Source organism: Lobosporangium transversale (genome assembly GCF_002105155.1).
Source record: "Lobosporangium transversale strain NRRL 3116 chromosome Unknown BCR41scaffold_28, whole genome shotgun sequence".
Taxonomy (NCBI): Eukaryota; Fungi; Mortierellomycota; class Mortierellomycetes; order Mortierellales; family Mortierellaceae; genus Lobosporangium; species Lobosporangium transversale.
The window spans coordinates 136,749-164,300 of NW_019029006.1; the positions used below are offsets into that span (position 1 = coordinate 136,749).

General features: G+C 41.1%; 6 protein-coding genes across 6 annotated transcripts; 3 read left to right on the forward strand and 3 right to left on the reverse strand.

The window, feature by feature from the left end:
• Positions 1-743: 743 nt before the first annotated feature.
• BCR41DRAFT_387752 (hypothetical protein) lies at positions 744-2,803 on the forward strand. The gene is made up of 6 exons (XM_022027924.1): positions 744-1,045; positions 1,147-1,306; positions 1,386-1,776; positions 1,866-2,156; positions 2,252-2,449; positions 2,540-2,803. Exons 1-6 carry the CDS (start codon positions 880-882, stop codon positions 2,750-2,752), a joined length of 1,419 nt encoding a protein of 472 aa, XP_021879612.1. The 5' UTR covers positions 744-879; the 3' UTR covers positions 2,753-2,803.
• Positions 2,804-3,579: 776 nt separating this feature from the next.
• BCR41DRAFT_381438 (DNA topoisomerase) lies at positions 3,580-9,783 on the reverse strand. Its single transcript, XM_022027307.1, has 6 exons — positions 9,598-9,783; positions 9,029-9,463; positions 7,222-8,928; positions 6,938-7,123; positions 5,958-6,827; positions 3,580-5,813 (listed from the first exon to the last, which is right to left on the reverse strand). Exons 1-6 carry the CDS (start codon positions 9,670-9,672, stop codon positions 3,717-3,719), a joined length of 5,370 nt encoding a protein of 1,789 aa, XP_021879613.1. The 5' UTR covers positions 9,673-9,783; the 3' UTR covers positions 3,580-3,716.
• Positions 9,784-10,006: 223 nt separating this feature from the next.
• Positions 10,007-11,973, forward strand: BCR41DRAFT_324661 (putative GTP-binding protein SAR1; the record flags this gene model as incomplete). Its single annotated transcript, XM_022021556.1, has 6 exons — positions 10,007-10,049; positions 10,585-10,704; positions 10,858-10,923; positions 11,018-11,121; positions 11,260-11,467; positions 11,565-11,973. 6 exons carry the CDS (start codon positions 10,007-10,009, stop codon positions 11,591-11,593), a joined length of 570 nt encoding a protein of 189 aa, XP_021879614.1. The 3' UTR covers positions 11,594-11,973.
• Positions 11,974-13,235: 1,262 nt separating this feature from the next.
• On the reverse strand, positions 13,236-13,424 carry BCR41DRAFT_286005 (Homeodomain-like protein; the record flags this gene model as incomplete). Its single annotated transcript, XM_022020279.1, has 1 exon — positions 13,236-13,424. A coding segment is annotated over one exon (189 nt), but the record flags the coding sequence as incomplete, so codon positions are not given.
• A 7,523-nt stretch (positions 13,425-20,947) lies between these two features.
• On the reverse strand, positions 20,948-22,049 carry BCR41DRAFT_387756 (hypothetical protein). The gene is made up of 2 exons (XM_022027925.1): positions 21,697-22,049; positions 20,948-21,593 (listed from the first exon to the last, which is right to left on the reverse strand). The coding sequence occupies exons 1-2, from the start codon at positions 21,889-21,891 to the stop codon at positions 21,093-21,095; spliced, it is 696 nt and encodes a 231-aa protein (XP_021879616.1). The 5' UTR covers positions 21,892-22,049; the 3' UTR covers positions 20,948-21,092.
• Positions 22,050-26,398: 4,349 nt separating this feature from the next.
• BCR41DRAFT_286271 (hypothetical protein) lies at positions 26,399-27,441 on the forward strand (the record flags this gene model as incomplete). The annotated part of the gene is made up of 2 exons (XM_022020281.1): positions 26,399-26,627; positions 26,732-27,441. Coding segments are annotated over 2 exons (939 nt in total), but the record flags the coding sequence as incomplete, so codon positions are not given.
• Positions 27,442-27,552: the final 111 nt, after the last annotated feature.

A 27,552-nucleotide genomic window follows, 5' to 3' on the forward strand; every position in this document is an offset into this window, starting at 1 on the left:
TGACCAAATCCCAGCTATTCAAACTAGAACCAACGCATTCATATCTTTAAATCCAGACTCGACGACTAAAACTCTAAAATGCTTGACATTTCTGGGAGAAACTTTACAACTCTGATGCAAGTTAGCTATATGCTCCCCATGGCTTAGTTGATTAGGAAAAGGGTACAGTGGAATCTCGATAATTGTACACTTTTGTACAAATTTCAAATTTGATATATTTCTAGGCCATTGGTTGGCTAAGAGCCTTACTCTTTTAAAAAAAAGTATTCTAAAAAACCCACACTCAACTGGAGTAGGGGAATCGGCAGAGGATTTTTAGAATAGTTTTTCATGAATTGTGGGCTTCTTAGCCAATCAATAACTGAGAAATATAGCAAATTCGTAAATTGTACAAAAGTGTACAATTATCGAGATTCCACTGTATCAACTGTTCTGAATAGCCTATAGTCCTCACATCCGTGAGTACATATCAGAGGAATGTATTACGAAGGGCCTAAAAATCGTAGAGATCACAGCCCCAGTTCTGTTGTGGACTAACCGTGGCCAATAGGATCACTGCTGTGTTTGCTTGCGTCGGTTAAACATTGCCTGAGCATTCTTATCGAGCATTATCTTGTATAATTTCTTCACATGTACATTTCGGTCTTGAAAAATGAAATGAAGTCTGTGCAACCAGTATCCAGTTGGTACAGCAGTGCAAAACAATGTTGTTACAAACTCATAATGAATCGAGCGAGCCCATTCCAAGACACCCTTGCGACGAATGGGATGATGGCGTTTCTCTTCATTCTCATTTTTTTGTCTACATCTGCTCGTCTTAACGATACAATTGCTTTTCAACTTTGTCTGCTACCAAGAAAATCAACAAAATAATTTAAAATGGAAGTTTATCCTTCTCAACCACCCCCAATCAACTCTGATGGGAAAACCCCGCATGTGATTATTGTAGGTGCAGGTCTTGCAGGCTTGTTCTTGGCCATTCTCCTCGACCGTCAGGGCGTCCCTTATGATATCTATGAGCGGAGCAAAGAAGTTAAACCTCTTGGTAAGAATACTGGAGGGTAGAAAGATTTCAATCTAGAATAACTACGCACTTGTATTTTATACAAAACTAAACTACTTTCTTGTGGATAACTTTCCCTGTAGGTGCCCTCATGAGCCTGAATGCCAATATCCTACCCGTGTTTGAGCAATTGGGCATTCTTGATGAGCTTCTTCAGGTCTCATTTCCAAGTGCGGGGTTTTTCATCACTAAGAGTAACCTCAAGCCAATTGCATCGTTAATGATTAGCAATCAAGAAAAGCTGTAAGTACCATCAAGGTCTCTAAAATTGGACTGAGTATCTCCATATATTTATAGAGATATATTTTACTTTGATCCATAGATTTGGTTACCGATATCTCCTCTTTGCTCGCCCCAAGCTGCATGACATCCTACTGTCGCGCGTGCCTCCAGAGCGAATCCATATGAACAAAAAGGTCATGTCAATTGCACAAAATAGTAGACAAGGTGTAATGATCCGTTGCAGCGATAATACAACCTATCATGGTGATATTCTTGTTGGAGCGGACGGTGCCTATTCGGGCGTACGTCAAAGTCTTTATAAGATGATGCATTCAGAAGGCATTTTACAAGATTCGGACACAAAATCTCTAAGTATGAACTTCACATGCCTAGTCGGTACTACCGATTCTCTTGACCCTGAAAAATATCCAATCTTGAAGGAAAAAGAAGCAAAGTTGCACCAAGTCATCGGCAATGGGACGCAATATACAGTAAGTATGATCTTATCTGAACTTTTATCTGTACTCTTTATATTTATACTTGGAGAATAAATCTTTTTAATGACTGTAACTATGATTAGTGGAGTGCCGTTAATGTCCCAGAACATCGTATTTGTTGGAATGTTGTCTCTCAATTCCCTTCTGCGGTTGAAGCTGAGGACGAGAGGTTCCGTAATTCAGAATGGGGGCCAGCAGCTAGTGAAACGATGACCAGTGAAGTCAGGGACTTTTTGCTTCCTATCGGAGGCACTATTGGCGATCTCATCGATGCAACGCCCAAAGAATCAATCTCGCGTGTTTTTCTCGAGGATAAAATCTTCGAAACCTGGTACCACATGCGGACCGTCCTTATCGGAGATGCATGCCATAAGGTAATGCGCATTAAAGGTGTTGAGGAGTAGAGAGGAAGAAAAGATATTTAAACAATCATTTTGTTATTCAAAAAAAAAAAAAAAAAAAAAAAAAGCTTCTTCCTAGTGCCGGACAAGGTGCAGTTAACGCATTTCAGGATGCAGTTATTCTTGCCAATTGTATCTATGATTTAAAATCCTTGGCCCAAGAAGATATTATAGCGACATTCAAAGATTATCGCGATCAACGTTACCCTCATGTCATTGAGCAATACGAAGCTAGCAAAATGAATGCCAAAATTATCTATGGACAGGTACAGGACCTCTTACTTTATAAGTGCTTATGCTCGAAGGATTTAAAATAATAATAATAACATGTTTGTTTAATACTGTCTGGATTTTAGAAATTGTCGGAGCGTGTTATTCGTAATATTGTACTTAACTATATGCCCAAGTCTGTTCAGGTTAAGAATGCGGCCAAAAACATGGCATACAGGCCACAGGCCACATTTCTTCCACTGCCGCCGAAACGAGGAATCAGTCCAGTCCTCCCACAGAAACCTTCAAGGCGATATATGGAGGAACAAGCAAAGCTAAAGCAGACCCAGGTCAAGTAGATTGAAAGTACATCATTAGGATAGGATATGAATACAACTTCTGTATCGCACTTTCTTTTTTTTTTTTTTTGGGGAGGGCGGGGGCAGAGCCATACAATTGCACGATATATCGCAAGGGTCTAGAAACCACACGTTATAAAGAAATGTAAAAAGAATATAAATACTATGATTTCGTCATTTGGTGTGGCGCTGACTGTCCACCAAACACCTGGCATATGCATGAATTCTTTACTACTGGCGTCCGAGCACTGGTATTCATGTACTCTATTTTATTACAACATCGAAGGCGCCAGTGACTTCTCAAACACTGCGGTAATAAAAGTGAGTTCATAAATATAACCTTCATCTCATTTGACAATCGCACTTTCAGGCTCTACCGCTTTCAGATATTCCTAATCTTGGTGACGCAGTCGCTGCATCGATACATTTTGCCTCGCCGTCAATAACATCCTTTTGCTGGTAAGTTTATTTTAAACTGATGAATCGTCCGCTCGCTACTTAAACAGGACAAAGCACAGGGAGCAAATAAAAGGGCAGAGATGATTGAGGTAAGTAAGTACGAATGCACCAATCGAGGATTTCAGGGAGTTTGGTCACGCTTGTTGGGATCGTATCATATTTTAGAGGCACTACAAGAGCTCTTGGATCGACGCCATGCGTTGTGAGACGTTATATGTCCGTCTTTCAGATGTACTGTGTGTTATGGGGCTTTGGAATGGTAGTCGACGAAGCGGGGAAAAAAATTCTCATAGAAGGGATGATTGAAAAAAAAGAGTCGCAGAAATCCATTAACAAAATAAAAATAAAAAATATACAAAATACATACTAACAAATCTTTAATCATACTTTTCAAAGTCTATAAAAAAAGTAGAGCAACTATTCATGCTGATGCTGTTGAGCCAAAAGCTACTCAGGAAGACGTAAAAACCGTTTCTTGTATATACTCTACTCTGCGACTCCTCGTTCAGTCATCGTCACTAATGTCCACATACATGGGCTTCTTCGATGTGGCCCGAGCCCTAGATGGTCGTGATACAATCGCCGATACGTTGTCCAACTCTGCCAGTAACTGTGAGCCTGCCCCAGACGTCAAGGATTTGACGGGTGATGATGACGACGATGAATTGAGAGTCTTGGCGCCAGCTACTGCTCCAGTCGAGTTGAGCGATGTTGACGACGATGATGGTTCTCCATTACTACCACCACTACCAGCATTGACTCCTCCTGTCAATGATGTACTGCTACCATTGCGACTCGACATTGGAATTCGCTTCTTTACCTGCGATACCTTAGAGGGTACCATAATTGAAAACATTGAGTCATCATCCGGGATCGCTGGTGGTAAAATTGTTTGTGATTTTGATGCTGAAGGCGTCGGCTTGACCTTGATTGGATTTCGAGAAGAATTAGCATCATCATCAGACGCGAATCCTATCCCAACTTCGTCCGCAGCATTGTCATCCTGCGTCTTGGCAACGCTGCTTTCATGGTGAACATCATTGCCTTCTGCCATATTAACATCTTCATCTGGATGATTGTCATCAGCATCGTCCTCGTTCGACAAGGAGAACATCTTCTTAGCCGCACTGACCGCGGCGCTACGACCAGGAACGGGTGGTCTGGCAGCCTTAGAGGCCGCGCGCGGTGTTGCTGTCTTCTTAGGCTTATGCTCAACATAGTCATCTCCGTTTTCATCATCATTGTCACCAACAAAGGCTTCGGCATCGCCATCATCATCATCATCATCCGACAAGATCTTTCGACTTCGTGCCTTGTTTGTAGCTTTGCCTTTTTGCTTCGATGTGGTAGCCTTAGATGGTTTATTTCCATCATCTCCACTCAAAGTTTCATCCATCGCTGCCGGCGAAGATTTTTTCTCCTTCTTCTCCTTTAGACGCTGCTCTTCCAAATCAACACTTTTCGTGGGCTTGCTAACAGGAGGAAGTGCATTCATTGTAGTAGCCTTCTTTGGTGATGGTAAAAAGCTTTCTTCAATATCCTCTTCATCTTCTGTGTCTCGATCTACAATTGCAGCCCGCTTGGCACGAGCAGCTCTCGGAGCACGTGCTTCACGAGGTGCTACAACAATATCATCCATCTCAACGTCATCATCATCATTAATCCGGGAAGAACCCCTTTTGCGAGATGATCCAAAGTCGCTGTCACCATCAGCTTCATCTTCACTATCCGAGATGACCTTTTTGAGCCGACTCTTGCCTTTCTTCTTTTCAACTGCCATCTTCAACGGCTCATTCGCGCTTTCAGGTTCGCTCTTCACCTCTGTCTTGACAGGAGTTTGTGCCGCTTTACTCTTCATCATGTCTACGATCGACTGTTGTTTCTTGGGTACTGAAGATGAAGTGGAAACACTAGAGGGAGTTGAGGCTCCAGATTTGGTAAAAAAATTAGAGATCGACTCCTCTTTAACTTCCGGCTTCACACTCGGTAGAGATGACTCGTTTTTGGCTGTTGTTATTTTCTTTGAAGCGGGGGTCTTCTTGGGCGGCTTGTCCTCAAAGTCGTCATCATCGTTAGCTTTCTTGGCTGACACCTTCCCACTCGTAGCACCAAGAGTCTTACCACGACCTCGGGATATTGGCTTTTTACCTTTGTTACCGCTTCCCATGTAGTTAGCTTCGTCAATATCAGCCTGTAATAACGTCTCCCATGCTGCCATAAGCGCGTCCAGATCCTCATTCCAGAGATCGTATGCAGACTTGTCGATCAGCAGCTTCAGTTCCGCATTCTTCATGTCACGCTCCTTCTTGAGTTCTTCAACTTTCTCGTGGGTCAGACTCCAGATGGCCATCTTGAGAAGATAATCAAATTCGTTTCCATTTTCAACCTTGGGTTTAACGGCGCCTGGGTCAGGAACTACTGCCTGATCCACCTCTATATCTAAATCCTGGATCCTTGTGAAACCTTTCATATGCATATCCTGAACAATGAGTGCTTTCTTGCGGTTTTGGACTTGAAGTTCACCAGAAATAATCATCAAAATGAACCGGACCTTATTATCGAGACGTGTCCATTGTTTTGTTAAAAGATCAATGAGGTGGTCCTATTAATGAAGAAAAAAAAAAAAAAAAAAAAAAAAAAAAAGATAGAGATCAATTATGTCTTGATGTCAGCTTCGAATTCTTTGGAAGTATTACAAATGTATAAAGTTTTTTTTTTTTTTTTTTTTTTTTTTTTTTTAGCACACCTTGCGTCTGCGGTAGTAATCAAGTCGGAGATCATAAAACTCCTGCACAATCTCCTCAGGCGATGAGTACCGTTTAATGCGTCCTTGAGGATCGAAGCAGACCATATTTGTTGTCGAGATGCTACTCGTGAGCTTGAACTTGGACTCAAGACCTTCTTCACGAGCCTTACGCATTTGATCCTGCGTGAGAGTGATAGACAGATCAATACTTGTGAGAGTTCCATTGTCACGGTAGTCTTTGACCCATGCTGCCTGTTTTTCAGTCCCGGAGATCCAGCTCTCCAGTTGCTCTTTATAAGGCGTTGTCCATGTCCGGATGGGCAGCTCTGTGATCCGAACCGTCGTATCATTAAGCTCCTCAATAGTTCCAGAGACCTTGTACTTGTGCTCCCCCTCCTTCTCGACCCGTCCCACAAAGCCACGGTACCATGGCATCATTGGTACTTGCTGCTCACCCTTCATCAGTCGACGGATATTGGCAATGATATCCATGGGATTGTAGTTAGGGATGGTAGAGCTCCATCCTGTTCCAATGCCCTCTGCTCCATTAACAAGGACCATGGGGATCACAGGCATATACCACTCTGGCTCAATCCAATCACCATCATCGTTCAAGTAAGTTAAGAGGGGGTCATCATGAATGTGGAAGATACAGCGGGTAATGGCTGGGATCGCTGTGAAGATATAACGGGCACTGGCAGCATCTTTGCCTCCTTGCATTCTGCTACCAAATTGACCAACGGGTGAAAGTAGGTTGATGTTGTTGCTGCCTACGAAATTCTGTGCGAGGCCAACAATTGTCATTGTCAAACTTTGTTCACCATGGTGATATGCGGATTTCTCAGACACGTACCCAGACAGTTGCGCCACCTATGCCATAATAAGTTTACAAATTCGAGCACTGGATTAGATTCATTTTGCTGGTCAATCACATCAACTTCCTCCATAAGTTTGTAAGCTTACTGGAGTAACACACGTACCTTAATCTCTCCAGCAATCTTTTTCTTGAAGGCTCCAAAGATGACCTTTCGCTGACCTGGCTTAAGACCGTCAACCATTGAAGGAATTGAGCGGATATTGTCTGCCATTGAGAATAAAATCAGCTCTTTGTTGATAAAATCCTCTATCGGGATCTCGTTAATGGTGGTGTCCAAATATGTACCAGGCTAGATCAAAACATAAATAGAGCCAAGCTTAGTTTCAGAAACAAGCCTGCATCTTGCCAACAGCGACTATCATATAAAACTACCCGAACAAAACATACCTGGAATTGACTGAGCCATTCCTTGCGCTCGTCAGCCTTCTTCTTATTAAAAGCCATGTCAACTAGAGCACGAGCATGATCTGTTATAGGAGCAAATTCCTTCTTATGCTTCTCCATATGGCTGAAATAATCCTTGGCATCCTCCGTGGTGCTTGTTCCCAGACCTTTATAATACTTGATGTTCCAGCCTTTAGCGCCATCTACAGATTCTTTCCAGGCCTCATACTCTGGGATAGTATAAAACGAAAGCTTCTCGCGACCTTTTGTCGCCTTGACAATAGGCGTGATAAACTCAACCAAGAAGCCAGGAATCTTAAGAAGTGAAGGAAAATAGTGATCCAAGAAATTGATGACAAGCCCCTTAATGTGAGATCCATCATGGTCCTGATCTGTCATGATCATAAGATGACCATATCTCAATTCATCGATACTGGTATACGTCTTGCCTTGCTTCAGACCCAGGATTTGCTTGATATAACCAATCTCCTTGTTAGTGGAAACAGCGCTAGTTGCTGTATCTCGCACATTGAGAAGCTTTCCTCGAAGAGGAAAGACTCCGTAAAAATCGCGTTTGAGAACACTGTATCCTGACATGACCAGCGATTTGGCCGAGTCTCCTTCTGTGAGGATTAGAGTACAGTCTCGTCCTCCACGGCCAGCCTTGTGCGCATCCTCAAGTTTGGGAATATTAGTGAGACGCTGTCTATTCGACGAACCGTCCGTCTTCTTGAGCGCCAGAGCATCCTTGACATTAGCCCAATTGACCACACCTTCAACAATAGGTGACTTGATGATCTCTTTGATGAACTTTTCGCTGAGTTCGCACTTTGACCCGAAGGCTGACTGCTTCAATGTCATGTTTTCTTTTGTTTGAGAGTCAAAGGCTGGGTTCTCAATGAGGCAATTGATGAAGACCCAAATATGGCTCTTAATGTGGAAAGGCTTGACATTGGTCGACTTTGATTTCTTCTTGACTACTGTGACAAGCTCCTTGACGATCTGATTCGCCACGTAATCCACATGAACACCTCCCTTAGAAGTCGAAATGCTGTTCACAAAACTGACTTGTTGGAACTGCCCATCACTTGGAATGCAGGCGATCTCCCACCGCGGATCGGGTGTATCATAAATAAGCTTGGGTTTATCCTGGCCCTCTGTAGATTCCGGTATATACATCTCAATATACTCCTTAAAGTTCTTGATCTTGATGCGCTCTCCATTCAAATAGACTTTGACACCTTTGACACAGCCCGCCATGTCGTATGTTCGTTTTTTCAGTAGAGCTTCTAGGTCAGCATCAATACAATCCATGCTAAATCTCTGAAAGTCAGGCTTGAACGTGATCCTGGTGAATTCTTCTCCTTTCTTCATAGGTGAAATCTTGGGTTTGCCTGTAATGGACATATTCTTGTTGAAAACCTGCTTATAAGTGAGACCATTCTTTTTATCTGCTGTCTCCACAATAAATTCTGTGCTGAAAATGTTGCAGAGCTTCGCTCCATATCCATTCCTTCCTCCTGTAACCTTTTTCTGCGAATCGTCGTAGTTTGATGATGTGAGCAAATGTCCGAAGATGAGCTCAGGGACATAGCACCCTTCTTTTTTGTGCATCTCTACAGGAATCCCTCTCCCATTATTGTATACTGAAATCTGCCCGTTCTCCTTATCTATGTCAATTTTGATAGTGTCCATATTTGGATCTCGAATCTAAATATGTATCTATTGTTAATACCAGTCCTCATTATAAAACATTACTAGAATACATGAATTACACGTCAAAAATAAAGGTTGTATTTGGCAGATATACCTTGTTGTCGGCTGCATTAACAATGATTTCATCCACGATCTTATATAGACCAGGAACAATACTAACTTGCCTATTGACGAACTTTGTAGAGTCTGGATCAAGTACCCAAAGTGTTTGTTGATTCATTTCGGTTGTACCAATATATGTGTCGGGTCGTAGTAAGATATGTTCCAGAGGAGTCTTCTTTTGATAGATCTCTTCGATGGTGCGGTCCTCATTGTATTCAGTAGTCTTCTTTTGCGCTTTTGCTGGCGGTGGCTTTGGATCGTCATTTTGACTATTGTTGCCATCACTGTTCACCTCTTCGCCAATAGTGCTGCTATCGAGCTTTCGCTTCTTTGGCGCTGTACTATTCAGGTCTACCTTTACTGATTTGGTTGCTTTCGGCTTACTGACTGCTGTTGCCTTCTTTGGTGCAGCCTTTGATTTTACAGCCTAATAATAACATAAAAGAAAATTCATAAATCTCTGCCAACAGTAAGTACATTTTGCGAGAAAAAAAAAAAAAAAAAAAAAAAAAAAAAACTGTTTCCATATAAAACGAGATGAAACAGCTTTTGAGGTATTACCTTTTTAGTGGTCTCTGGCTCATAAGCATCGCTGTCATCTTGCGACATGAATGCGTCATCTCCACCGTCAGACATTGTTGCTGTAACTCTAGATCTATTTCGGATAAATTGGGATATGAAAGATGCTTTCAATGAAAATGCTGTCAACTTTAAGGGAGGATTGTTAACGGTGTGTGGGAGAACAGGTGAAGAGCAAATTTTTTTAATTGGTGAAAATCATGAAAACTTTACAACGCGCCCAGGGACAGGTCAGGGACGCGATCAGACTTGATTCGTTCACGTGATTTACTCGTTGACTTACGTACATGACACGTAATCTCTCTTATTCTGTCAAGTTTGCCCTTATCGCTCTCCCCAAAAAACCACTCATCATCTCACCAACTTTTCATACACACTTCTAAATCCCATTATGTTCATTATCGAGTGGTTCCGTGATGTGCTCTCCAGCCTTGGTGAGTATGGTTGAAATGAAAAAGATTACACAAAGAGCCTGACAGTCTCAAACATTCTAGGTCTGCATCATTATGCAGGATCAGCCACGACAAATGAATAAAAAGCGCGACCTTATCAGTAACCAGAACTATAGCGAAAGGATGGCGACACGCTTATCTCGTAAATGGAGCACAAACGGCCCTTTTTTTCTTTTTTTTCTTTTTTGTTGTTGCTGTTGCAAGAACTTAAACAGATCAAACAATTATATTTCAGGATTTGTCTTTTTTTTTGAATGCAGCAATGGTGTGAGAGCAAATTCTCAGAGTCTTGAACTTGAATGATACTGACTTATGGCCATGTACTAGGGAGAAAAATTATATCTATAGTTTTCACCAGGACATCTCTTTTAATACCATGTTCCATTGCTGGATGACAGTCCTTAGACACTCGGAAAAGATGAACCGATTCATATATTACTTCATTCTTAAACAACCTATTAACGCTCTGTGGGTTTTCATCTTTATCTCAACAATTATATGCTTCATCGATAACTAGGTCTGTTCAACAAGAATGCCAAGATCCTCTTCCTTGGTCTTGATAACGCCGGAAAGACCACCCTTCTCCACATGCTGAAGAATGATCGTCTGGCTACTCTTCAACCCACTCTTCATCCTAGTAAGTAAACAGTATCTGTGGCCCTGATGTCATTTGGGCCGTGTGCTCCTTGCACTGACATGTGTCAATATATGATGATGATGCCTAATCATGCACATGATTTTTTTCTAATACTTTTTTTAAAAAATACTTGGCTCTTCATTTATTTTTCAGCCTCCGAGGAGCTCTCGATCGCCAATGTCAAGTTCACTACTTTTGATTTAGGTGGACATCAGCAAGGTAAGGTTAATGCCTAATGTAAACACTTTGCTGTTAAAAAATTTTTAGGGCGATCATTAGATGAATTAACATTTCTTATTTCTATTTGTACTAGCTCGTCGCATCTGGAAGGACTACTTTGCTGAGGTCAACGGAATTGTCTTCTTGGTTGACACTCAAGACCGTGAGCGTTTCCTGGAGTCTAAGGCTGAGTTGGATGTAAGAATCTAGTGTTGAATAAGGAAATATTTAATGCCAAGACGTGGAGCTTTCTATTTTGTAAACCTATTAACCCCGTTGTGTTGCGCGTATGTTTATTCTTTTACTTTCTTAATTCATTTTCCCTATCAACTGTAGGCTCTTCTTGCCATCCAACAATTGGAGCGTGTTCCCTTCTTGATTCTTGGAAACAAGATTGATGCTCCTGGCGCTGTCTCTGAGGAAGAGCTTCGCTCTGCTCTCGGATTGATTCAGACGACTGGAAAGGGCAAGGTCCCATTGAAGGATATGCGTCCCATTGAAGTCTTCATGTGCTCTGTTGTTATGAAGCAGGGATATGGTGATGGTATGCCTAGATTTCTTTTTTGCCACTGCCCAAAATCCTCTACGTTTCACGTTAAAATAGTTGTTTAACTCGTTCTTTCTCTCATACCTATTTGTAGGCTTCCTCTGGATGTCCCAGTACATCTAAGTCAAAAGAATGATTTGTTCAGTTCATTGCAGTATTTCAGGTCGACAATACATTGCTGAGCCATACTCTGTTTTGTTCTTCTTTCGGCCGTTATACTATATAGCCACTGTTTCTCTTCCCTTTTGCTCTACCTTTTTTTTTTCTTTTCCCATCCTATAATACAAATCGAATTATGAAAACAGTTTTTTATATGAATATTACTCTGCTCATATCTTTTACAGGCGATATGAAAATAGTCAACTCCAGCTAAAGGGGGAAAAAATGAGGTTCGTGTGGACATTAAATACTTGATTAAGGAGAGCAACTGAGCCAGTAATTCTGGACAGTTTAGTTGGGTTTAGAGTATCATTGCAAATAGGACAAATATTGTTGCATGCCCTTGTTATAAAACATGTGTATATTTGTATAGAAGCAGGAGCCATTAGAATTTTGAGAGAAAAACATCCAACGAAAAAGGCCTCAAAACCGTGGTAGTTTTTATGGCTGGGGAATGAGGAAATTGAAGAAAGAGCTTATCAATATGGACCCAAACAAGAGACAAAACGCTAGAAGCAACTCTTTTAAAAACTCTTTGCTGTTTAGATTTTACCGCATTGGTTCTTTGAGACTCAAAAATTGTCCCTGTTCTCAACTCAAGCATCCTTTGGTACTATTCAGCTGTCAATGATGGTACGGCAAAGAGGCGTAAACCTGTGTATGCATGCTTATAATAAAAGGAAGGATAGTCTTCAAAAGGATACGATTTATCGTTTTTGGAAAGCTCCCTCAAACCCGCGTGGAGCGCTACAAATTGTAGAACTGCTTGTTATAGACGTCGTCTATAGTGCTGCGCTCTCCATTGACGCCTTGTTGTGAAAGCACAGGCCCTCGAATTCTCTTAAAACGAATCAATAGGGGCCATCTTCCAAAGACTTTTCCTGGTGTAGGGGAGGCCTTATGCAAAGTGGCAGAAAGATGAAGGATCAAATCTATTGTTTCTGCGTTGGAAAATAAGTCAACCACTTAGCTCCATGTCACGCAACTTCACCTCTAATTGAATGCACATGATTCGTTGCTTTCATTTGACTGATTGGAGCCATCTTTAATTTGACAAAGTTAATCTATTTTTCATTTTTGAATTCATTTCTTTGAAATTAAATTTTTCAGCATGACACCATAAGACATGATTGGCATTTTTTTTTAATAAATAAAATCAATTTCAAAAAAAAAAAAAAAAAAAAAAAAAAAAAAAAGGACATCCAATGAAAATAGTAATAATATACAGGGGCATTTTGCATGAGAATAAAAAAGAAACAAGATATCATTTTCATTGCTGATCCTCCTCCTCATCCTGTTGCGATGATTGTTGGGTTTGTGGTTCTTGTTCTTGCTGATACTGCTTCTGTTGCTTCTGTTGTTCGTTTTGTTCCATCTTTGCAATCGTAGCACGACGTTTTCTAGAAAAGTAGTCGACACTGCGTCCATCTAGTTGGATATGAAGGGCTGACATGACTGCCTCAGAAGGCGTCATTATCGTAGCAGAGCTGCGTCTGTTATTTGAGTGATGACGGCGTGTTGCTAGAGGCCCTTCACCATCCTCTCCCTTCTCACCACTCTCGCCTCCACTAGAATCACGTCTTCCTTCTCCAGCTGCCATGGCAGCTTCCATGGCCTCTGTCTTGGCCTTGACACTCTGTCGCTTGTTCTGGAACCAAATCTGCACTGTTCGTGGACACATGCGACACTGCTTTGACAGACGCAGACGCTCTTCTGTGGAAGGAAAGTATGAGCGCTCAAATGCCGCATTTAGAACAGAGAGCTGACTGGCGTTAGCCCTCTTGCGTTTGGCCTTAACTGCATAAAACTCATCATCCATTACAATTAAATCCTCGTCGTGGCCTGGATTTTTGATGCGCTTTGGTTTCTTAGATTTAGATGACTTTGGCTCCGCAGTGTCGAAGGGGTGAACAGATTGACTTGCGGCCACCACAGATTTGGATGCGCGCCTTAAGGGTGATGAGTGGTCTCCATGGCTGTCATCATGTCCATGTTCATGATTGTGCTCAGCCGAAAGATCTGACGGTGTAGAATATCCGTTGTAGGCAGCAGATTTGTGATGTTGAGTGTGACCCTGATAGTAATCCTGGTGTTTGGGAGGAGGAGGAGGGACGCTATGTGCATAGCTCTGGTACCATGATGGAGGCTTGATATCAAAATTAGGTGATTGTGGACGCGAATATGGTCGTGATTGAGAATACAACGAAGAGGAGGTTGAAGATGCCCCATGATTAGATGACGCCTTCCATCTACGGTTTTCATAGTCATATCTAGGCCTGTCTATGTCTGAGGACGGGTAATGGTGGCTAGATCCTGTCGAGTAACCATACGCCTGTGATCCATATGCAGCAGCCATAGAAGATACATGATGACGGGAATAGCCGTCCGCTTCCTGTCCCATTGGACGCTTACGTGTCTCCTCTCCTTCTGGCTCATCTGGAATACCCTGGAGAGGCTTTGAATATTGACTCGATCGATACGAAGCCGAGTGTGATGGTGGGGGCAGACGTTGTGGGATATCAGCAGCGTCAATACCATAGATACGCCTGGGCTTTGATTCCACTGGTGTATTCGAGTAGTTGGATGGATAACGTAGATGTGATGTTGATGAGGATACCAAGGATGGTGACGAGGTAGACTTGGAGACAGATGAGGAAGAAGGGTAGGGTGGTGGAAGCATACTTGAGCCGGAGTACGTGTATGGCCAATTTTCATTCGGAGCATCAATGGGGACAACTCTGGTTGTGCGCGGCTGAGGTGACCAGTTATCATCAACAGTCGAGTCACGGCCATAGACCCTGGGTGGTTTATTCTCAGCAGCAGAGAGTAACGCCTATGGAAACCATAGAAATACGAGTTGATTAGTCATTTTGAATGCCCAGATTATGCAAAAGACATCTTGTAAGCCGGAACAAGGATTGGACAGGAAGCATGTAATTGGAAAGAAAAAAAAAAAAGAAAAAAAAAAAAAAAAAGTAGCTTACGGAAGGCGGAGGAAGAAGGGGACCATGGTTCTGTTTTCTAGATTGGTCACCTGAGTTCGGTTCTGTGGTTTGTCCATGACTATATTCATGCACAGGCCTCGAGGAAGATGAAGTGGATAGTCGGCCATTGCTTGAAACGTCATGAGTACTCACGCTATTACTTGAAGAGTAATTATATGATGGTGTGGAAGATTGAGAGGCATGGAAATAGAGCGAAGAAGATTCTTCGACCGGGATGGCGGGCTTTGTGGATACTGGGGTCGAAGAGGAAGAAGAGGAAGAGGAATTGAATGTCTCGGAAGAGCGAGGCTTGCTATGATGGAAGGCAGTGCTCGATGGAGGCGAGGATGGAGCGCTGTATGGGCCATAATTCTGTTGATGGAGCGCATAATCGCTTTTTGAGCGGTCTGGTTTCCGATGATGGTCCTGCTCGTATGAATAGCTATAATCTTGGTATCGATCATTATTCCAGGAGGCGGAACGTTGTTGTGGGCCTGGATGAGTGGAGCGAGGTGTAGTCGAATATGGGATGGACGAGGATGGATAGTGCCGCATAGAGGATTCAGGGGGAGAAGCCGCTGAAGAAGATGTCGGACGGTTATTGTCTGAATGTGCATGTGAATATCGGTCAGGATAAGAAGGCCTGAAGGAAGAAGGATTCGCGCTATCCGAGGCTCGATGTGCAAAAGCTGGTTCTCGGCCGTTTCTATCTGAGGGTTGTTCATGGCTTTTATCCTTCAACGTGGTAGAAGGATAGGAACCATCGCCATGATCATCACCGTTGACGCCATAGTGGTTGTCTCGTGCAACGTTGTGCCCATGATTGTATGAAGAATGATACTGTCTTTGGGTTCGAGAACGCTGGTGATCAGGATTTTCTTCTTCTGTAATAGCACGGAGCTGTTGTTGACGATGGTGACCATTGTCGGCAGCAGTGCCTTCAGAGCAGAGGAGGTTTGCAATGTTTATGCGTGAATGATACTTGTCCGACGGTGCGGATGACGCATTTTGGCGATATGGCAGGTGATCCTGGTATTCTTCGCGTGATTGCATATGATCATGACCATAGAACTTTGCAATGGCCGACTTGATGGGAAGGATGGGTTGATCGAGATTAGCAGTGTTATTAGTCTTGACCTTGACAGGATCCATGCATGAGAATCGAGGGGACGAGCTCGAGGATGACAAAGGAGAAGAAGGAGAAGAAGGACCAGGTGAGTGGTTGTGAGAAGAGGAGGAGGAGGAGGAGGAGTTGTGAGAGTTAAGAGAATGATGGGCACCAAAGGAAGGGAATAGGGGTGCAGAGGGGAGAGGAGAGGACACGAGAGTGGGTGAGGATGTGGGCAAGGCAACCATCAGTGAGATCAATAAAGAAGAGGGAAGCCAGCTTAGACAATGGAGGACTTGAAACGAAGGATATGGCGCTGGAGGAGGGGATGGGGAGACGGGGGATTGGGGGACGAAGTGAATGACAAAAAAAAAAAAAAAAAAAAAAAGCGCTGTGTTGTTTTTGTGGAGGAATGAAAATGTGTACTTCTTATTAGTAACAGACTAGCGTGCTTTGAGATTCCTTCAATAGGTCAAAAGACAGGAGAGAACAAGAAAAGTGAAGGAAGAAAACCAAGAGTTCAAAAGAGACAGGGAGAGAAAGAGAAAGAGAGAAGGGACACAGAGAGAAGGCAAAGTGTATCAGTTATTCAGTTGATTAAGAGTTGTCAGAGTCAGTTATCGAGTATCAAGGAGTGTTTGACTAAATGACAGAGTGAATGTGAACAGAATGTGGAAAGAAAAGGAAGAGAAAGGAAGAGAGAAAGAAAGAGGGAAAGTAAGAGAAAGAGAAGAAAAAAAAAAAGAGATGAGCGTGAGTATTGAGGAAGACATTTGAGAGCAATTGAACCAGAAAAGAGTCCAATGTCACATCAGCCATGGATAGAACAGTATACGATACAACCATTCAGCCATGCACCATTCGCATATATTTCTGTTCATACGGACACACAACACATACACAGATGCATATTTATACCATTGCACGTACACTTCACATTTGCATGCAAAAAGCAAGAACAATGTAAACCCACTGCAGGATATATTCGTGCATAAAGTAGAGAAGATTGAATACTATCTTTCAAAAAAGTGAAGACCTTCTCCTTCTCCTTGTGATAGATGAATGAGCCGTCATCGGTCTTTTGTCTCTCTCTCTCTCTGTCTGTCTGCCTGTCTTCACACATTCCTTTTGTTGTCTGTTTTAGTGTATGAATATGAAGTAATATAAACTTGTTCGTCTCGAGAGCAAAATCCTGTGTGGCTGGCAAGATACTAAACAACAGACACTTATTAAATGATTCTCAATATGTCCTTTATATTTTACAATAGTACATTTTCAATAGGCACTCCCTGGTAGACACTCGCCTCCCTGACGTTCTTCATTTATACATATAATATATATATATATATATATATATATTTATCTTCCTGTCAGGCTTCAATGATTCCTGCACAGAATGATAAAAAAGGGTGCGTGAGCTTTTTAAAATGATGAGGACGCAACAGAGGAGATGGACAAAAAGAAGTGAAGAGTGATAGCACAAGAATGTCATTCGCAACAAAATGATGGACACAAGAAGAGGACCGCTTCTGTAACCTAAAGTCACACACTTATTACATTATAAATATTATATTTATATAAATGTATATATATATATCTCCATATAGTGTCGTTTGTCACACTTTCTAGTAGATATCATACATCTAAACAAACATCGCCATTTCTCTCCTCGACCCAGCATCATGGATCCTTGTCGAAAAACAAGAATGCGCCGAGCAACTGAAAAAAATAAAGATTGTGAGAAAGTAGAACCATCTTCAGATGTTGTGTTCTGTTTCCTTTTCCGCAATTTCCTGAAATACTTTCCTTCGTTGTTTTCAGACCAGACCATTCCACTGCCCATACCTCCTTTTTTTTTTTTTTTTTTTTTTTTTTTTTCATACTCAAATGGCCAGACCACAAATGAAAACATTGGATGAACGAATTTTATTTTGTCAATCTCATGTGCCCAATGATGTGAACACTACAAAACAAAAGGAAAGCTTGTCCTCGCTTTGATTGCTAAGCAAATGCTCTTTTTTTTATATTTTGTAATACACAAAATTATAGAGTTGTCGATACAGTAATGTAAACCCGTCTCCCTCTATTCCATTTTAGGGATTTATCCAACAAATGAATATTTTAATGAACATTAAAATGAATTTTTAAATGAACGCAAAATGAAAGTGAAAGAATAAAGATGGAGGTCGAGATCCCTCATAAGCCTAGGCAAGGGTCATTTTTTTTTACGAGAGATAGTCTAAGCGGTTGATCCTATTCATATGACATTAATAATCTAAAGGCTATTCTGCATGCGGTTTCAATGAATAATCGATCTCTCTTTTTCTTGACTTCATGGACATATTCTCAAAATTAAAAGGAGAATAAATATTATATAGTAACAGCTGGGCCAAATGCACCCAACGAGGCAGGGGAAAATAAAATAAAAAAAAAAATAAAAAAAAAAGAGAATGAGAACAAGTACACAGAGATCATAGGATCATGCACTTTTCAAGGCCACTTATCCAACTATGGCTACTCTAATCATTGCCAGGAGAAAGACGGATTCTCCACCCATCACAAATATATTATCTTGTAAATGAAGGTGAGAAAGAGAACTTTGCATAGAAAAATAGTGCTGAGCGGCAACTGCACATTGAGCAAAAAAAAACTTGTCCACCAGAGCAACTGAGTATTCTGGGTAATTTTTTTTTTTTTTTTTTTTTTTTTTGGTATCCGCTCACAGATATGATATGTGTACAAGCAATAATATCTGCATCGGCGCTTAGGTCCAAAAGAGAAACATGGCGGCTCATCAAACCATCGAAAAAAGGTTTGTTTTGTAACCCACAAAGTATATGAATATTTCGAGAGATCCACCTCCTTTTTTTTGTGTAATGTGTTGATCGCCACTGCCTTCCCTTTATTATATATTAACTAGGCTACTCTAAATTAGCCTGAAGAATATTATTCATGTAGTCAACATGTTACAAGCAGCAAAAACAAGGGCGTGACAAGAAACAAGGTTTTTTTTTGTGTTTAGAAAAAAAGTGGAAAAGAGAGAGAGAGAGCAGAACGGCCAAGAGCTGCCTACTGTGCTAGACAAGAAGAAAGAGATCATTAGAGGCTGAGAGCGTGTCCAAGAAGGGAAATCGGAATGTATGCATTTTCAAAGGCAAAGAATCTTGCAGGATAAAGACTTTTGTCCCAAGGAAAAAAGACACGCATTTCTGTTTGTCGGAAAACACCAACACATCTGATGTTTGATGCTTAAAAAATATTGGATCACAAAACCTTTTTGAACATCTGGTTTGTGTTTTTATTTTTGTGGGGAAAGAAATGCTCAGTGATTTATAATAGCACCATGTTTGTAGACGACATTGTGTGTTCATCAAGCATATCCATATACATGCTGTATCTCTTTTCTCCTTTGTTTATGAATTAAAGTTCAAAAAACAAATATGCATGCGCGTTTTTTTTTTTCTTTGTGCAAGCCAAAAGTCATCATCGTGCGGAACTAATCTCATAAATCTGACCCTGCGTTTTGCCCTACTAAAAAGAAAAAAGAAAAGGGTTGTCAGAAAGGTCATGACCAACCTTTATCTCGCCCCCGAGTACTGTAGAAAAGTAAAAAAAATAGGAATAGCCGAAAACGTCTTTTTCCATACCTTTCTGTGCCAAAAGCAACTGCACAAAGAAGAAGATAGGGAAGTCAAGCTGTTGAGCGGATAAAAAAAAAAAGGGCTTATGCAAAGCTGACTTAAAGACTGAAAATAGGATGCGTGTGCATAAAAGCAACTATTGACATATTCAGTTACATTGATACGACACAAGGAGTAATATCTATTTCATTTGTCACTCAAGAGCATTTTTGGCAGTGATCATATTTATTTACTGAATCCATACTGACTGGCGACGTTCAAATGAGCGGTTGTGGAAGAACACGAACAAGGGAGAAATCGCCACAACCGATCTTATTTTCTTATCGCTTAATATATTATATTAAACCACTTGTGTGTTCGTACTCTATCTGACTACTAAAAGAAAGTGAATTGGATAACAGGGGTTTTGTGTCCGTAAATGACTATCCAAATTTCTCCTTAGACAACAACCATTCCTTTTCAACGTTTATCAAGCAAAAATAATGGCTATCAGAACGTATTCAAGATGCGTGTGCTCAAAGGAAGGTTATATAGACCTTGACCCTGCCTGATCTGCATTCAGGCAAACAAATATCAATCTTCTCAGCTTCATAATACCAAAATACAGTAAAAAACAGGTTCAAATCTTCATACTCGCCCGCCATGATTCCTTCATGTTTTGTCTAGGGGACAGAGAGTACAAAAACGTAGAAGTTGAGCACAATGCAGCATAAAAAAAAACAATGCACCATCACCAAGAGAGAGCCTCGTTGTAAGAATGAATTTTTACATTTATTTTTATACACAGCTCATAACTGATTGCTAAGTCTATTGTAAAGCGCAATGGCTGAGATAATACGGCACTTCATAAAAAAGAAGGTTTTATTATTGAGAGCCAAACGTCAATAAAGAGAGATGAACATCGCTCAAACAGCCAACCTTTGGCTCATTTGCATGAAAAAGAAAATAAATCCGGTTACGGTCACAGTTGCTTTTTTTTTTTTTTTTTTTTTTTTTTTTTTTGGCCCAAATACACACCTTGATCTTTATCACAGATGCTTCGCTTTTCTTGGCCATCATCAAATCTCAAATCTCGTTTGGTCTAATCGGGAAGAAGGAAAGTAACCAACTGCTGCATGACATGTGGGTGTGTGAACTACCATTCTTTTTGCAAGACGCGTCTTACCACGGCACGTGTATGTACTTTTTTTTTTTTTATGATCCTGCATGAGCTTTGTCACCCTTGTTGCATCCCGGAAAAAAAGAAAAAGAAAAACAAATAAACAAAAGATATCCTATTTACAAAGACACGTTTTTTACGACCAAGGATGGACTAACGACATTTTTTATTTTTATTACTGTGATCCATGCTCTCCTTTACCGATAAAATCTTTAGTCTAACCCCTATACTACATTGCGGAACACAAAAGAAAGGAAGAGAGCGCTCCGTTGTGCAAATATCTTACTCAAGACTGCTCGAGATCGCCATACAGACATAACGCTTTTTTTTTGTTATCGTTGTTTAATTCCTATTGATGCTGTTATCATTTTTTGTCGGTCTTATCATCAACACATACTGGAGACACTTATTGAATATATAGTAACAACCTGCTAAACACTTTTTTTATTATCAGTTTTCGTCTAGATGATTGATCAGTATAGAGGTCCATGTTTACCAAGGAAAAAATAAAAGGCCGTGTACTCGATAAGCAAATACTTTGACAGGATCTAGCAACGGGCATTCCTTTAATTTATTTGCTCTTGCTCTTGCTCTTGCTCTTGCTGGCCTTGGGAACAGTAATGGTGATGGACTTGCGTTTAGCAAAGAGTTCGTGGCCATCAGCATCATTCTGTCTGGGGAACTCGCCGATAACAGAGGTTCCAGGACCATAGTTAGCAATCAAAGGTCTAACACCCTTAAGCTTGCCTCCGTTCTTGCCATTGATCTCAATATCGACACAGTTGGAGTATAGCTCACGATTACCGATAGCATTGTTCCACAACCACATGAAGATGGCCTTGCCCGAAGGAGCATCCTTGGGGATCTTGACGTTCACAGAGTATTTCCCTCCATTGGGAACATTACGAAGACAGTCACGGACCAAGGTCTGGATGACAACCCAAGTTTTACCTTCGTCGTATGACAAAGCCCATTGGCAATGTCCGCCACCGTGAGCAGCACCGATCTGATACTCGGTCTTGATAGTCTGACCGGCCTTGTAGAAAGCGCGCTTAGATTGGACATCGGTATTCTATTTTGAAGGTTAGGAGGAATAGGTTGAGTAAATGGGTTAGCGATTCGAAAAAAAAAAAAAAAAAAAAAAAAAAGTCACGTTGTCAAACTCTTAGTAGTACCTTGCACAGAGGACGACCGATGTGGTCGTTGGTACCAATGGGCGTGGTGATGTCATAGTCAATGGTCGAGGCCTTGGGGCATCCAGCGAAGGGAGCGCCACGAGGGCAGGGGGACCTGAGGGAGACGTGAGCCTCAGAGAAGACAGTGAGACAAGCCACAGCAGCAGCGATGATGGCGGTTTTAGAGAAGATCATTTTCGCGTGTAGGTTTTTTTTTTGAGGAGGGCGAGAAGATTGAGAAGAAAGTTAAGCTGCGAAAGGAAGAGGCGTGTGAGGATGAGGATCGTTTTATTCTTGAGTCTCTGCAAGAGTGAGGGCTACGTTTAGTAGTTGGAAGGTGGTTGGAGTGTTTGACAAAGAGACAATAAAAACGGGGAGTTGTGGTTCTTTTATACTTATTCCGGAGTGCTCAACTCTGGTTCCTCTAGTTCATGATTGAACACTACTTCGTTCATATTGAATGAGATTGTGGAGTAGGAGACAATTACAACCGCTTTTTCAACCAATAATTGCATTGAATCTCCAATGTACCTTGGAAAGAGGAATGAACATGGTCTCAAATGTCCCTTGCAGATCCAAGTAATTTCTGCAATATTACCCTCAATGCTCTCAGCCATTGTCGAGGTTTGAAAGTATAATATTGGCCTAAATTATGAAAAAAAAAAAAAAAAAAAAAAAAAAAGAAATGCTCACGAAGGATATTGACTATCGTAACAATGGCATGTACATTGTAAAAAAAAAAAAAAAAAAAAAAAAAAAAGGCCTCATTTCCCATTCTTCGGCAAGGTATATAATGTCTTTACTTCTAGAGCAGCTATGATGTTCCAGTTTTTCTTCTTGTGCTCTGAAGCACAACGATCGTGATACTAAATATGCAAGCCATATTCTAGGCAATCAAAAAATCTCTTTCGTAACGGTTAATGTACATAAAAAGCGCAAGCATGGACGATCCTTCTGGGAATGTAAAGCTGCTGTGCTGCCCTAGTAACTGTTTACAGTGCGGTGCGCCATGAAGAGCTAAAAAAGAATTTCATCAAATATGGACCAATGGTTTTGAGCAGCTCGGGAAGGACAATGTCAGAGAACGCCCTCAGGTAGCAATGTCTCATAGTTATCCTCAAAATAAGTTGAACAAAAAAGAGACATGCCTCATAGAATTATTCGTTTTATGACAAAGAGGAATGAAGATGGAAACCCCTTTTATCTTGTACACCCGAACATGTGTATATCTGAATTCCGATATCAAATAAAGATGAACCTGCATTATCACATTTATCGCAGTTCATTAAATTATTGCAATCTGCAACAAAGCTCAGTGGAAAGGGAGCTGTCACTCATTTTAGAGCACAATTGTGCTTGCTTTACTTTCAAGTCTTTTTTTTTTTTTTTTTTTTTTTTTTTTTTTTGCTTAAGCTGAAAAAGCCTCTGGACGTAATTACATCTCTGCACCAAAGACTAGCTCATTCAATACAAACAATACAAGATAGAAAGTCTGAGAGTAATATATTAAGTTTGAACTTTACGAGACCATTATTGATCCAATACAAGACTTACTTCCAAGGTGTTCATTCCTTGCTTTGTCTGATACAAAACTGGATAAAAACAATGCATGCAAGGGACTTGAGAATAGAATTGCTTTACTTCGTAATTTCTTTATATTCAGCTCATGCTCAATCTAATATTAAAGAACAAAATTGCAATTTGGAAAAGAAAAGGTCTTACACACCACTGATTATATTACTGTGAATCTTCTTAATTCATTATTTACAAAGCCTCTTGAGAATATTTTCTTCCTGATGTGCCAACTACATCTGCATCCCGCTTCCGTGCTTCTTTCGATTGGTTCTTACATCTTGTTCAGGTTCCAAGCTCAATCTAACTTTTTTAAATAAGAAAATAAATAAAAAAAAAAAAAAAAAAAAGTCTAGAGGCATCCTCATCCATGTGCTATTCATGTACTGTACCATTCTCCCTCCATGGTTGTTCGCAATTATTAGCTTCTCGCTGCAAAAAAAAAAAAAAAAAAAAAAAAAAAAAAAAGCTATACAGGTTTGATTACAATTGTTTTAAAAAAGGTTGGATGACTTTGATATAATAAATTTAGCATACTGTGGTATGGCCCGGTTCAGATAATAAATTTCTTTCGCCGAAAGCACTATTGTAATTTACACAAAAGCCTGCCATTTCAAAAACGAATCCTCAGTTAGAAATCTTTCAGCCGGCATACAAAACCAATGCTTTAGATGTTAGAAATAAAAGCGCAAGGCCAATCTTTGCTACCCGTAGAATATATTTATTTATAATTGGGTGTGGCGCTTTCAAGAGGACTTCTTTAATTGCGACAAAGTCAGTATCTACACAAAATGGGTGGCTAATTCGATGCTTACGGAATGGCTTTTAATCCTTAATTAATCCTTTCAGAATTTCAACACGCTCCACTCATTATAGATTATCTCCTCACTTCCTACCGTTGGATCAGTGAGAAAAAATCTACGGCCCCAGAATGCTACAGTGAGACACTCCGACTGGATCTGTTATGTTTCCAGGAGCAGCCTCTGTTGACTGGGAAGCCTAAATCGCCAAGGGTTAGTCAAAGTCAATCGAAATTGCTGCAGCGTGTTTATATAAGAATGGCGTATGGTTTCCGGGCATTACTTTGCATCGACTCTATCTTGTCATAAGGATAGGAAGGCGTTCTCTTTCTAAAACATCAGATCTCCTGTCAATACTATAGGTGTTATTTAATTTTTTAACTAAGCCTTACGATAATTATTTTCTTTTTCCCACCTATCTTCTTATTATTTTTTCTAAAATGACGCGAATGCTTCTTGATAAGTAGAACGATGCTCTATATAAAGGAGTTCAGCATCGTTCAACTAAGAAAGCGTACGGGCCACTCGCGAATATCAAAGACTAGCTGTAATTGAACTGCATAGGTTTGCTAACTTACTAAAGTTGCTCAAAGCAAGTCTTTGCAGGCCCTTCTTGTTGCCCAATAGTATGAGTCTAGTAATGCTATCCCCCTTCCTGTACCTAACACTGTAGTCCAGTACGGCATAGTTTTTGGTATTTATACTACCAAATACATTGCAATGCTATTAATATTTAAATTCATATCCAGTTGCTCGGAATGAGGATGATACTTTCGCATATACTGTACAGAGGGACAGTCGTGTCTTCCGTCGTTCTTCCTTTCAAGGCAACAGGCATAAGATAGGCTAGTGATCATTGATGTTGTATTGTCGATGCTACAACCTGTGAGGATTGGTAAGTAGCGTTGAATTCCTAATAGAGCTGAAAAAAAAAAAAAAAAAAAAAAAAGAGAGAGAAGAAAGGATCCTGGTTAGTTGTTCAACCGATGATTAATTAGCTAAAGTAATAAGGACCTGATTAGTTTGTAAAAGAAATATTCACTAGGTTTCATGAGAGGGAAAAAATTTGAGATAGCCCGACCTTCTTCTTGCTGGGATTAGAGACATTGAATACTCTGAAAAGAGTTTGTTATAGGCTTCTGGCCCTTTCGCTAGCTCCTTTTAACGCTTGATTCCTTAGAATTGAAAGGGTGCCTTTTCCTTGATGAAAAATGTGATAAGCGTTGGGGGGCGTATAATGTCTAGCAAAGAAGCATGCTTTTGCAGTTACCTCAGTCACGTATCAGTATGTTTCCTGTGCCTGTATATGTAGGCATTTGCCCCTGGGTTTAAAGGCATATATTTATGATATCCGCGACCTTTTTGTCTTGATTCTGACCCTTCTGATCTTAGCATACCAATCAAGACTAGCAAGGCTTGATGGTTTTCAAAAGCGCATATAGGCTCCGTGTTATGGCGCAGAGCAAGATGCTTTATTTAAAGGCAATTAGCCAGCATGTAGAGATATATATATTCTTTTGTAATATTAAAGCTTTAGTTTGATTTGAGGTGACAGCTAAAAAAAGTGACCCAAGATGGTTCAAAATCGCGTAATTTGGCTGTCACCAAGCCACGAATGGATTAAGGCTATCCATGTTCTGTACACTAGGATAGGATGACGGTGCAATGTACATACTCGGGACTTGTTTTCATGCTCCCTCAATTGCCCTTACTCTAGCAACGACATTTTTGGTTGGCAGTTCAAATATCATGTCAGGATGGCGTTTTTTTTACAAAACTGGAGGAAAGTCAGAGTTTAGCCTGTTGCTTTCTGAAAAGCACTCGCAATACACACGTTTGTGTCACTTTTTAGTGAGTGCTCTTTTTAGAATGAAATGTCGTGATTTATATCCTAGAATTGTTCATTTCAAAATAGTGCCTATCTCACAGTACACAAATGGCGCGTATAGATATACTCCATCCGTCCATTCCTTCTGTTGCGCGTAGGTATCACAGTTTCAGTATAAAAAGGTTTGGTATTGATTCCAACCTTCTTTTACACTTTGTCTTTTCAAAAATAAATTAAAATAAGTCTACTTCCGTAACAAAAGTAGTTCCTATTGACCTTGCTATACCTTTATATCAATATAGCTTCACTTCCCCTTTAACCATCAGCTCCCAACCACAGCCCCACTTTCAACCTCAGCCTCACTCCTTGACTTTCATTGCCCTTTTACTCCTTTTAGGAAGTCACCATGGTTAGCCCTACTGTTGTCGAGAATGGTATTGTCGTCTCTGCAGGCGAAGAGGACTCTACTTTGGCGGATCGTAACACCCATGCTACCCGTGTCGCTGGCAAAAACGCTGATCCAGAAAAGAAGGCTCTTTTCGCCAGCGTCACAAAGCGTATCGATTACTCGCCCAAGCTTGGAACCGAGTTGCATGGCATCAAGTTGTCAGAGCTGACAGAACAGCAGAGTGAGGAGCTCGCTGCCTTAATCTCTGAGCGTGGTGTCGTATTTTTCCGCGACCAGGATGATTTAAACTATAAGGAGCAAGTCAAGCTTGGAAGACGTTGGGGTAAGGAAATAAGAAACAAGAAAAAAAAAGATGAAAGAACAAAGGATGAAGCTATTTTGTCAATGGCTAACTGGTTTTACGGTGTTTCCATCTTGCGGTGACAGGACCCCTTCATGTTCACCCATTCGTTGCCAGGAATCAGGAGAACCCTGAGGTGATTGTTTTGGACTCTCGCTTGAGCCCTCCGACACGCTTCAATACCAACGATTCATGGCACTCCGATGTCTCATTCGAACCCGCCCCTGCCTCGTACTCAATCCTTAAGTTCGAGGAAATTCCCGAGTCCGGTGGTGACACCATTTGGTCGAACGGCTATGAGCTCTATGACGACCTTTCTCAGCCTCTCAAGACTTACCTTGAGAGCCTCACGGCGACTCATTCATCCGATATTTTCAAGCTTTTGGTCCAGACTTACGGGCGTAAGACATTTGGTAGGCTAAATGATTCGGTTCACCCTGTCATCCGAACTAACCCTGTAACGGGGTGGAAATCCGTCTTTACAAACCCAGTCTTCACCCGCGAAATCAATGGAGTGCCTGCGTCAGAGTCCAAGTGGATTCTAGAGTATTTGAGTGATTTGATTGCCAAGAAATTGCAGTACCAAGTTCGTTTCCATTGGGAGAAAAACAGTGTTGCCATCTGGGATAACCGTTCCACTTTCCACACTGGTGTACCCGACTTCAAGCCTTATCGTCGCAGGGGTGTTCGCGTGACAGTCTCGGGTGAGCATCCTTACTTTGATCCTAGTAGTGGAACACAGGCGGCTGCCTGGGAGAGTACTGCAAAGCTCATTGTTGCAAAGCAGGAGGCAGCAGATAAGGCAAAAGCTGGGGCTGAGGCTGAGGCAAATGCATCCGCAAAGACCGCGTAAAACACAAATAATTAAGAGGAATGAGATTTTATCGGCCAGTAAGAATAGGTCAAC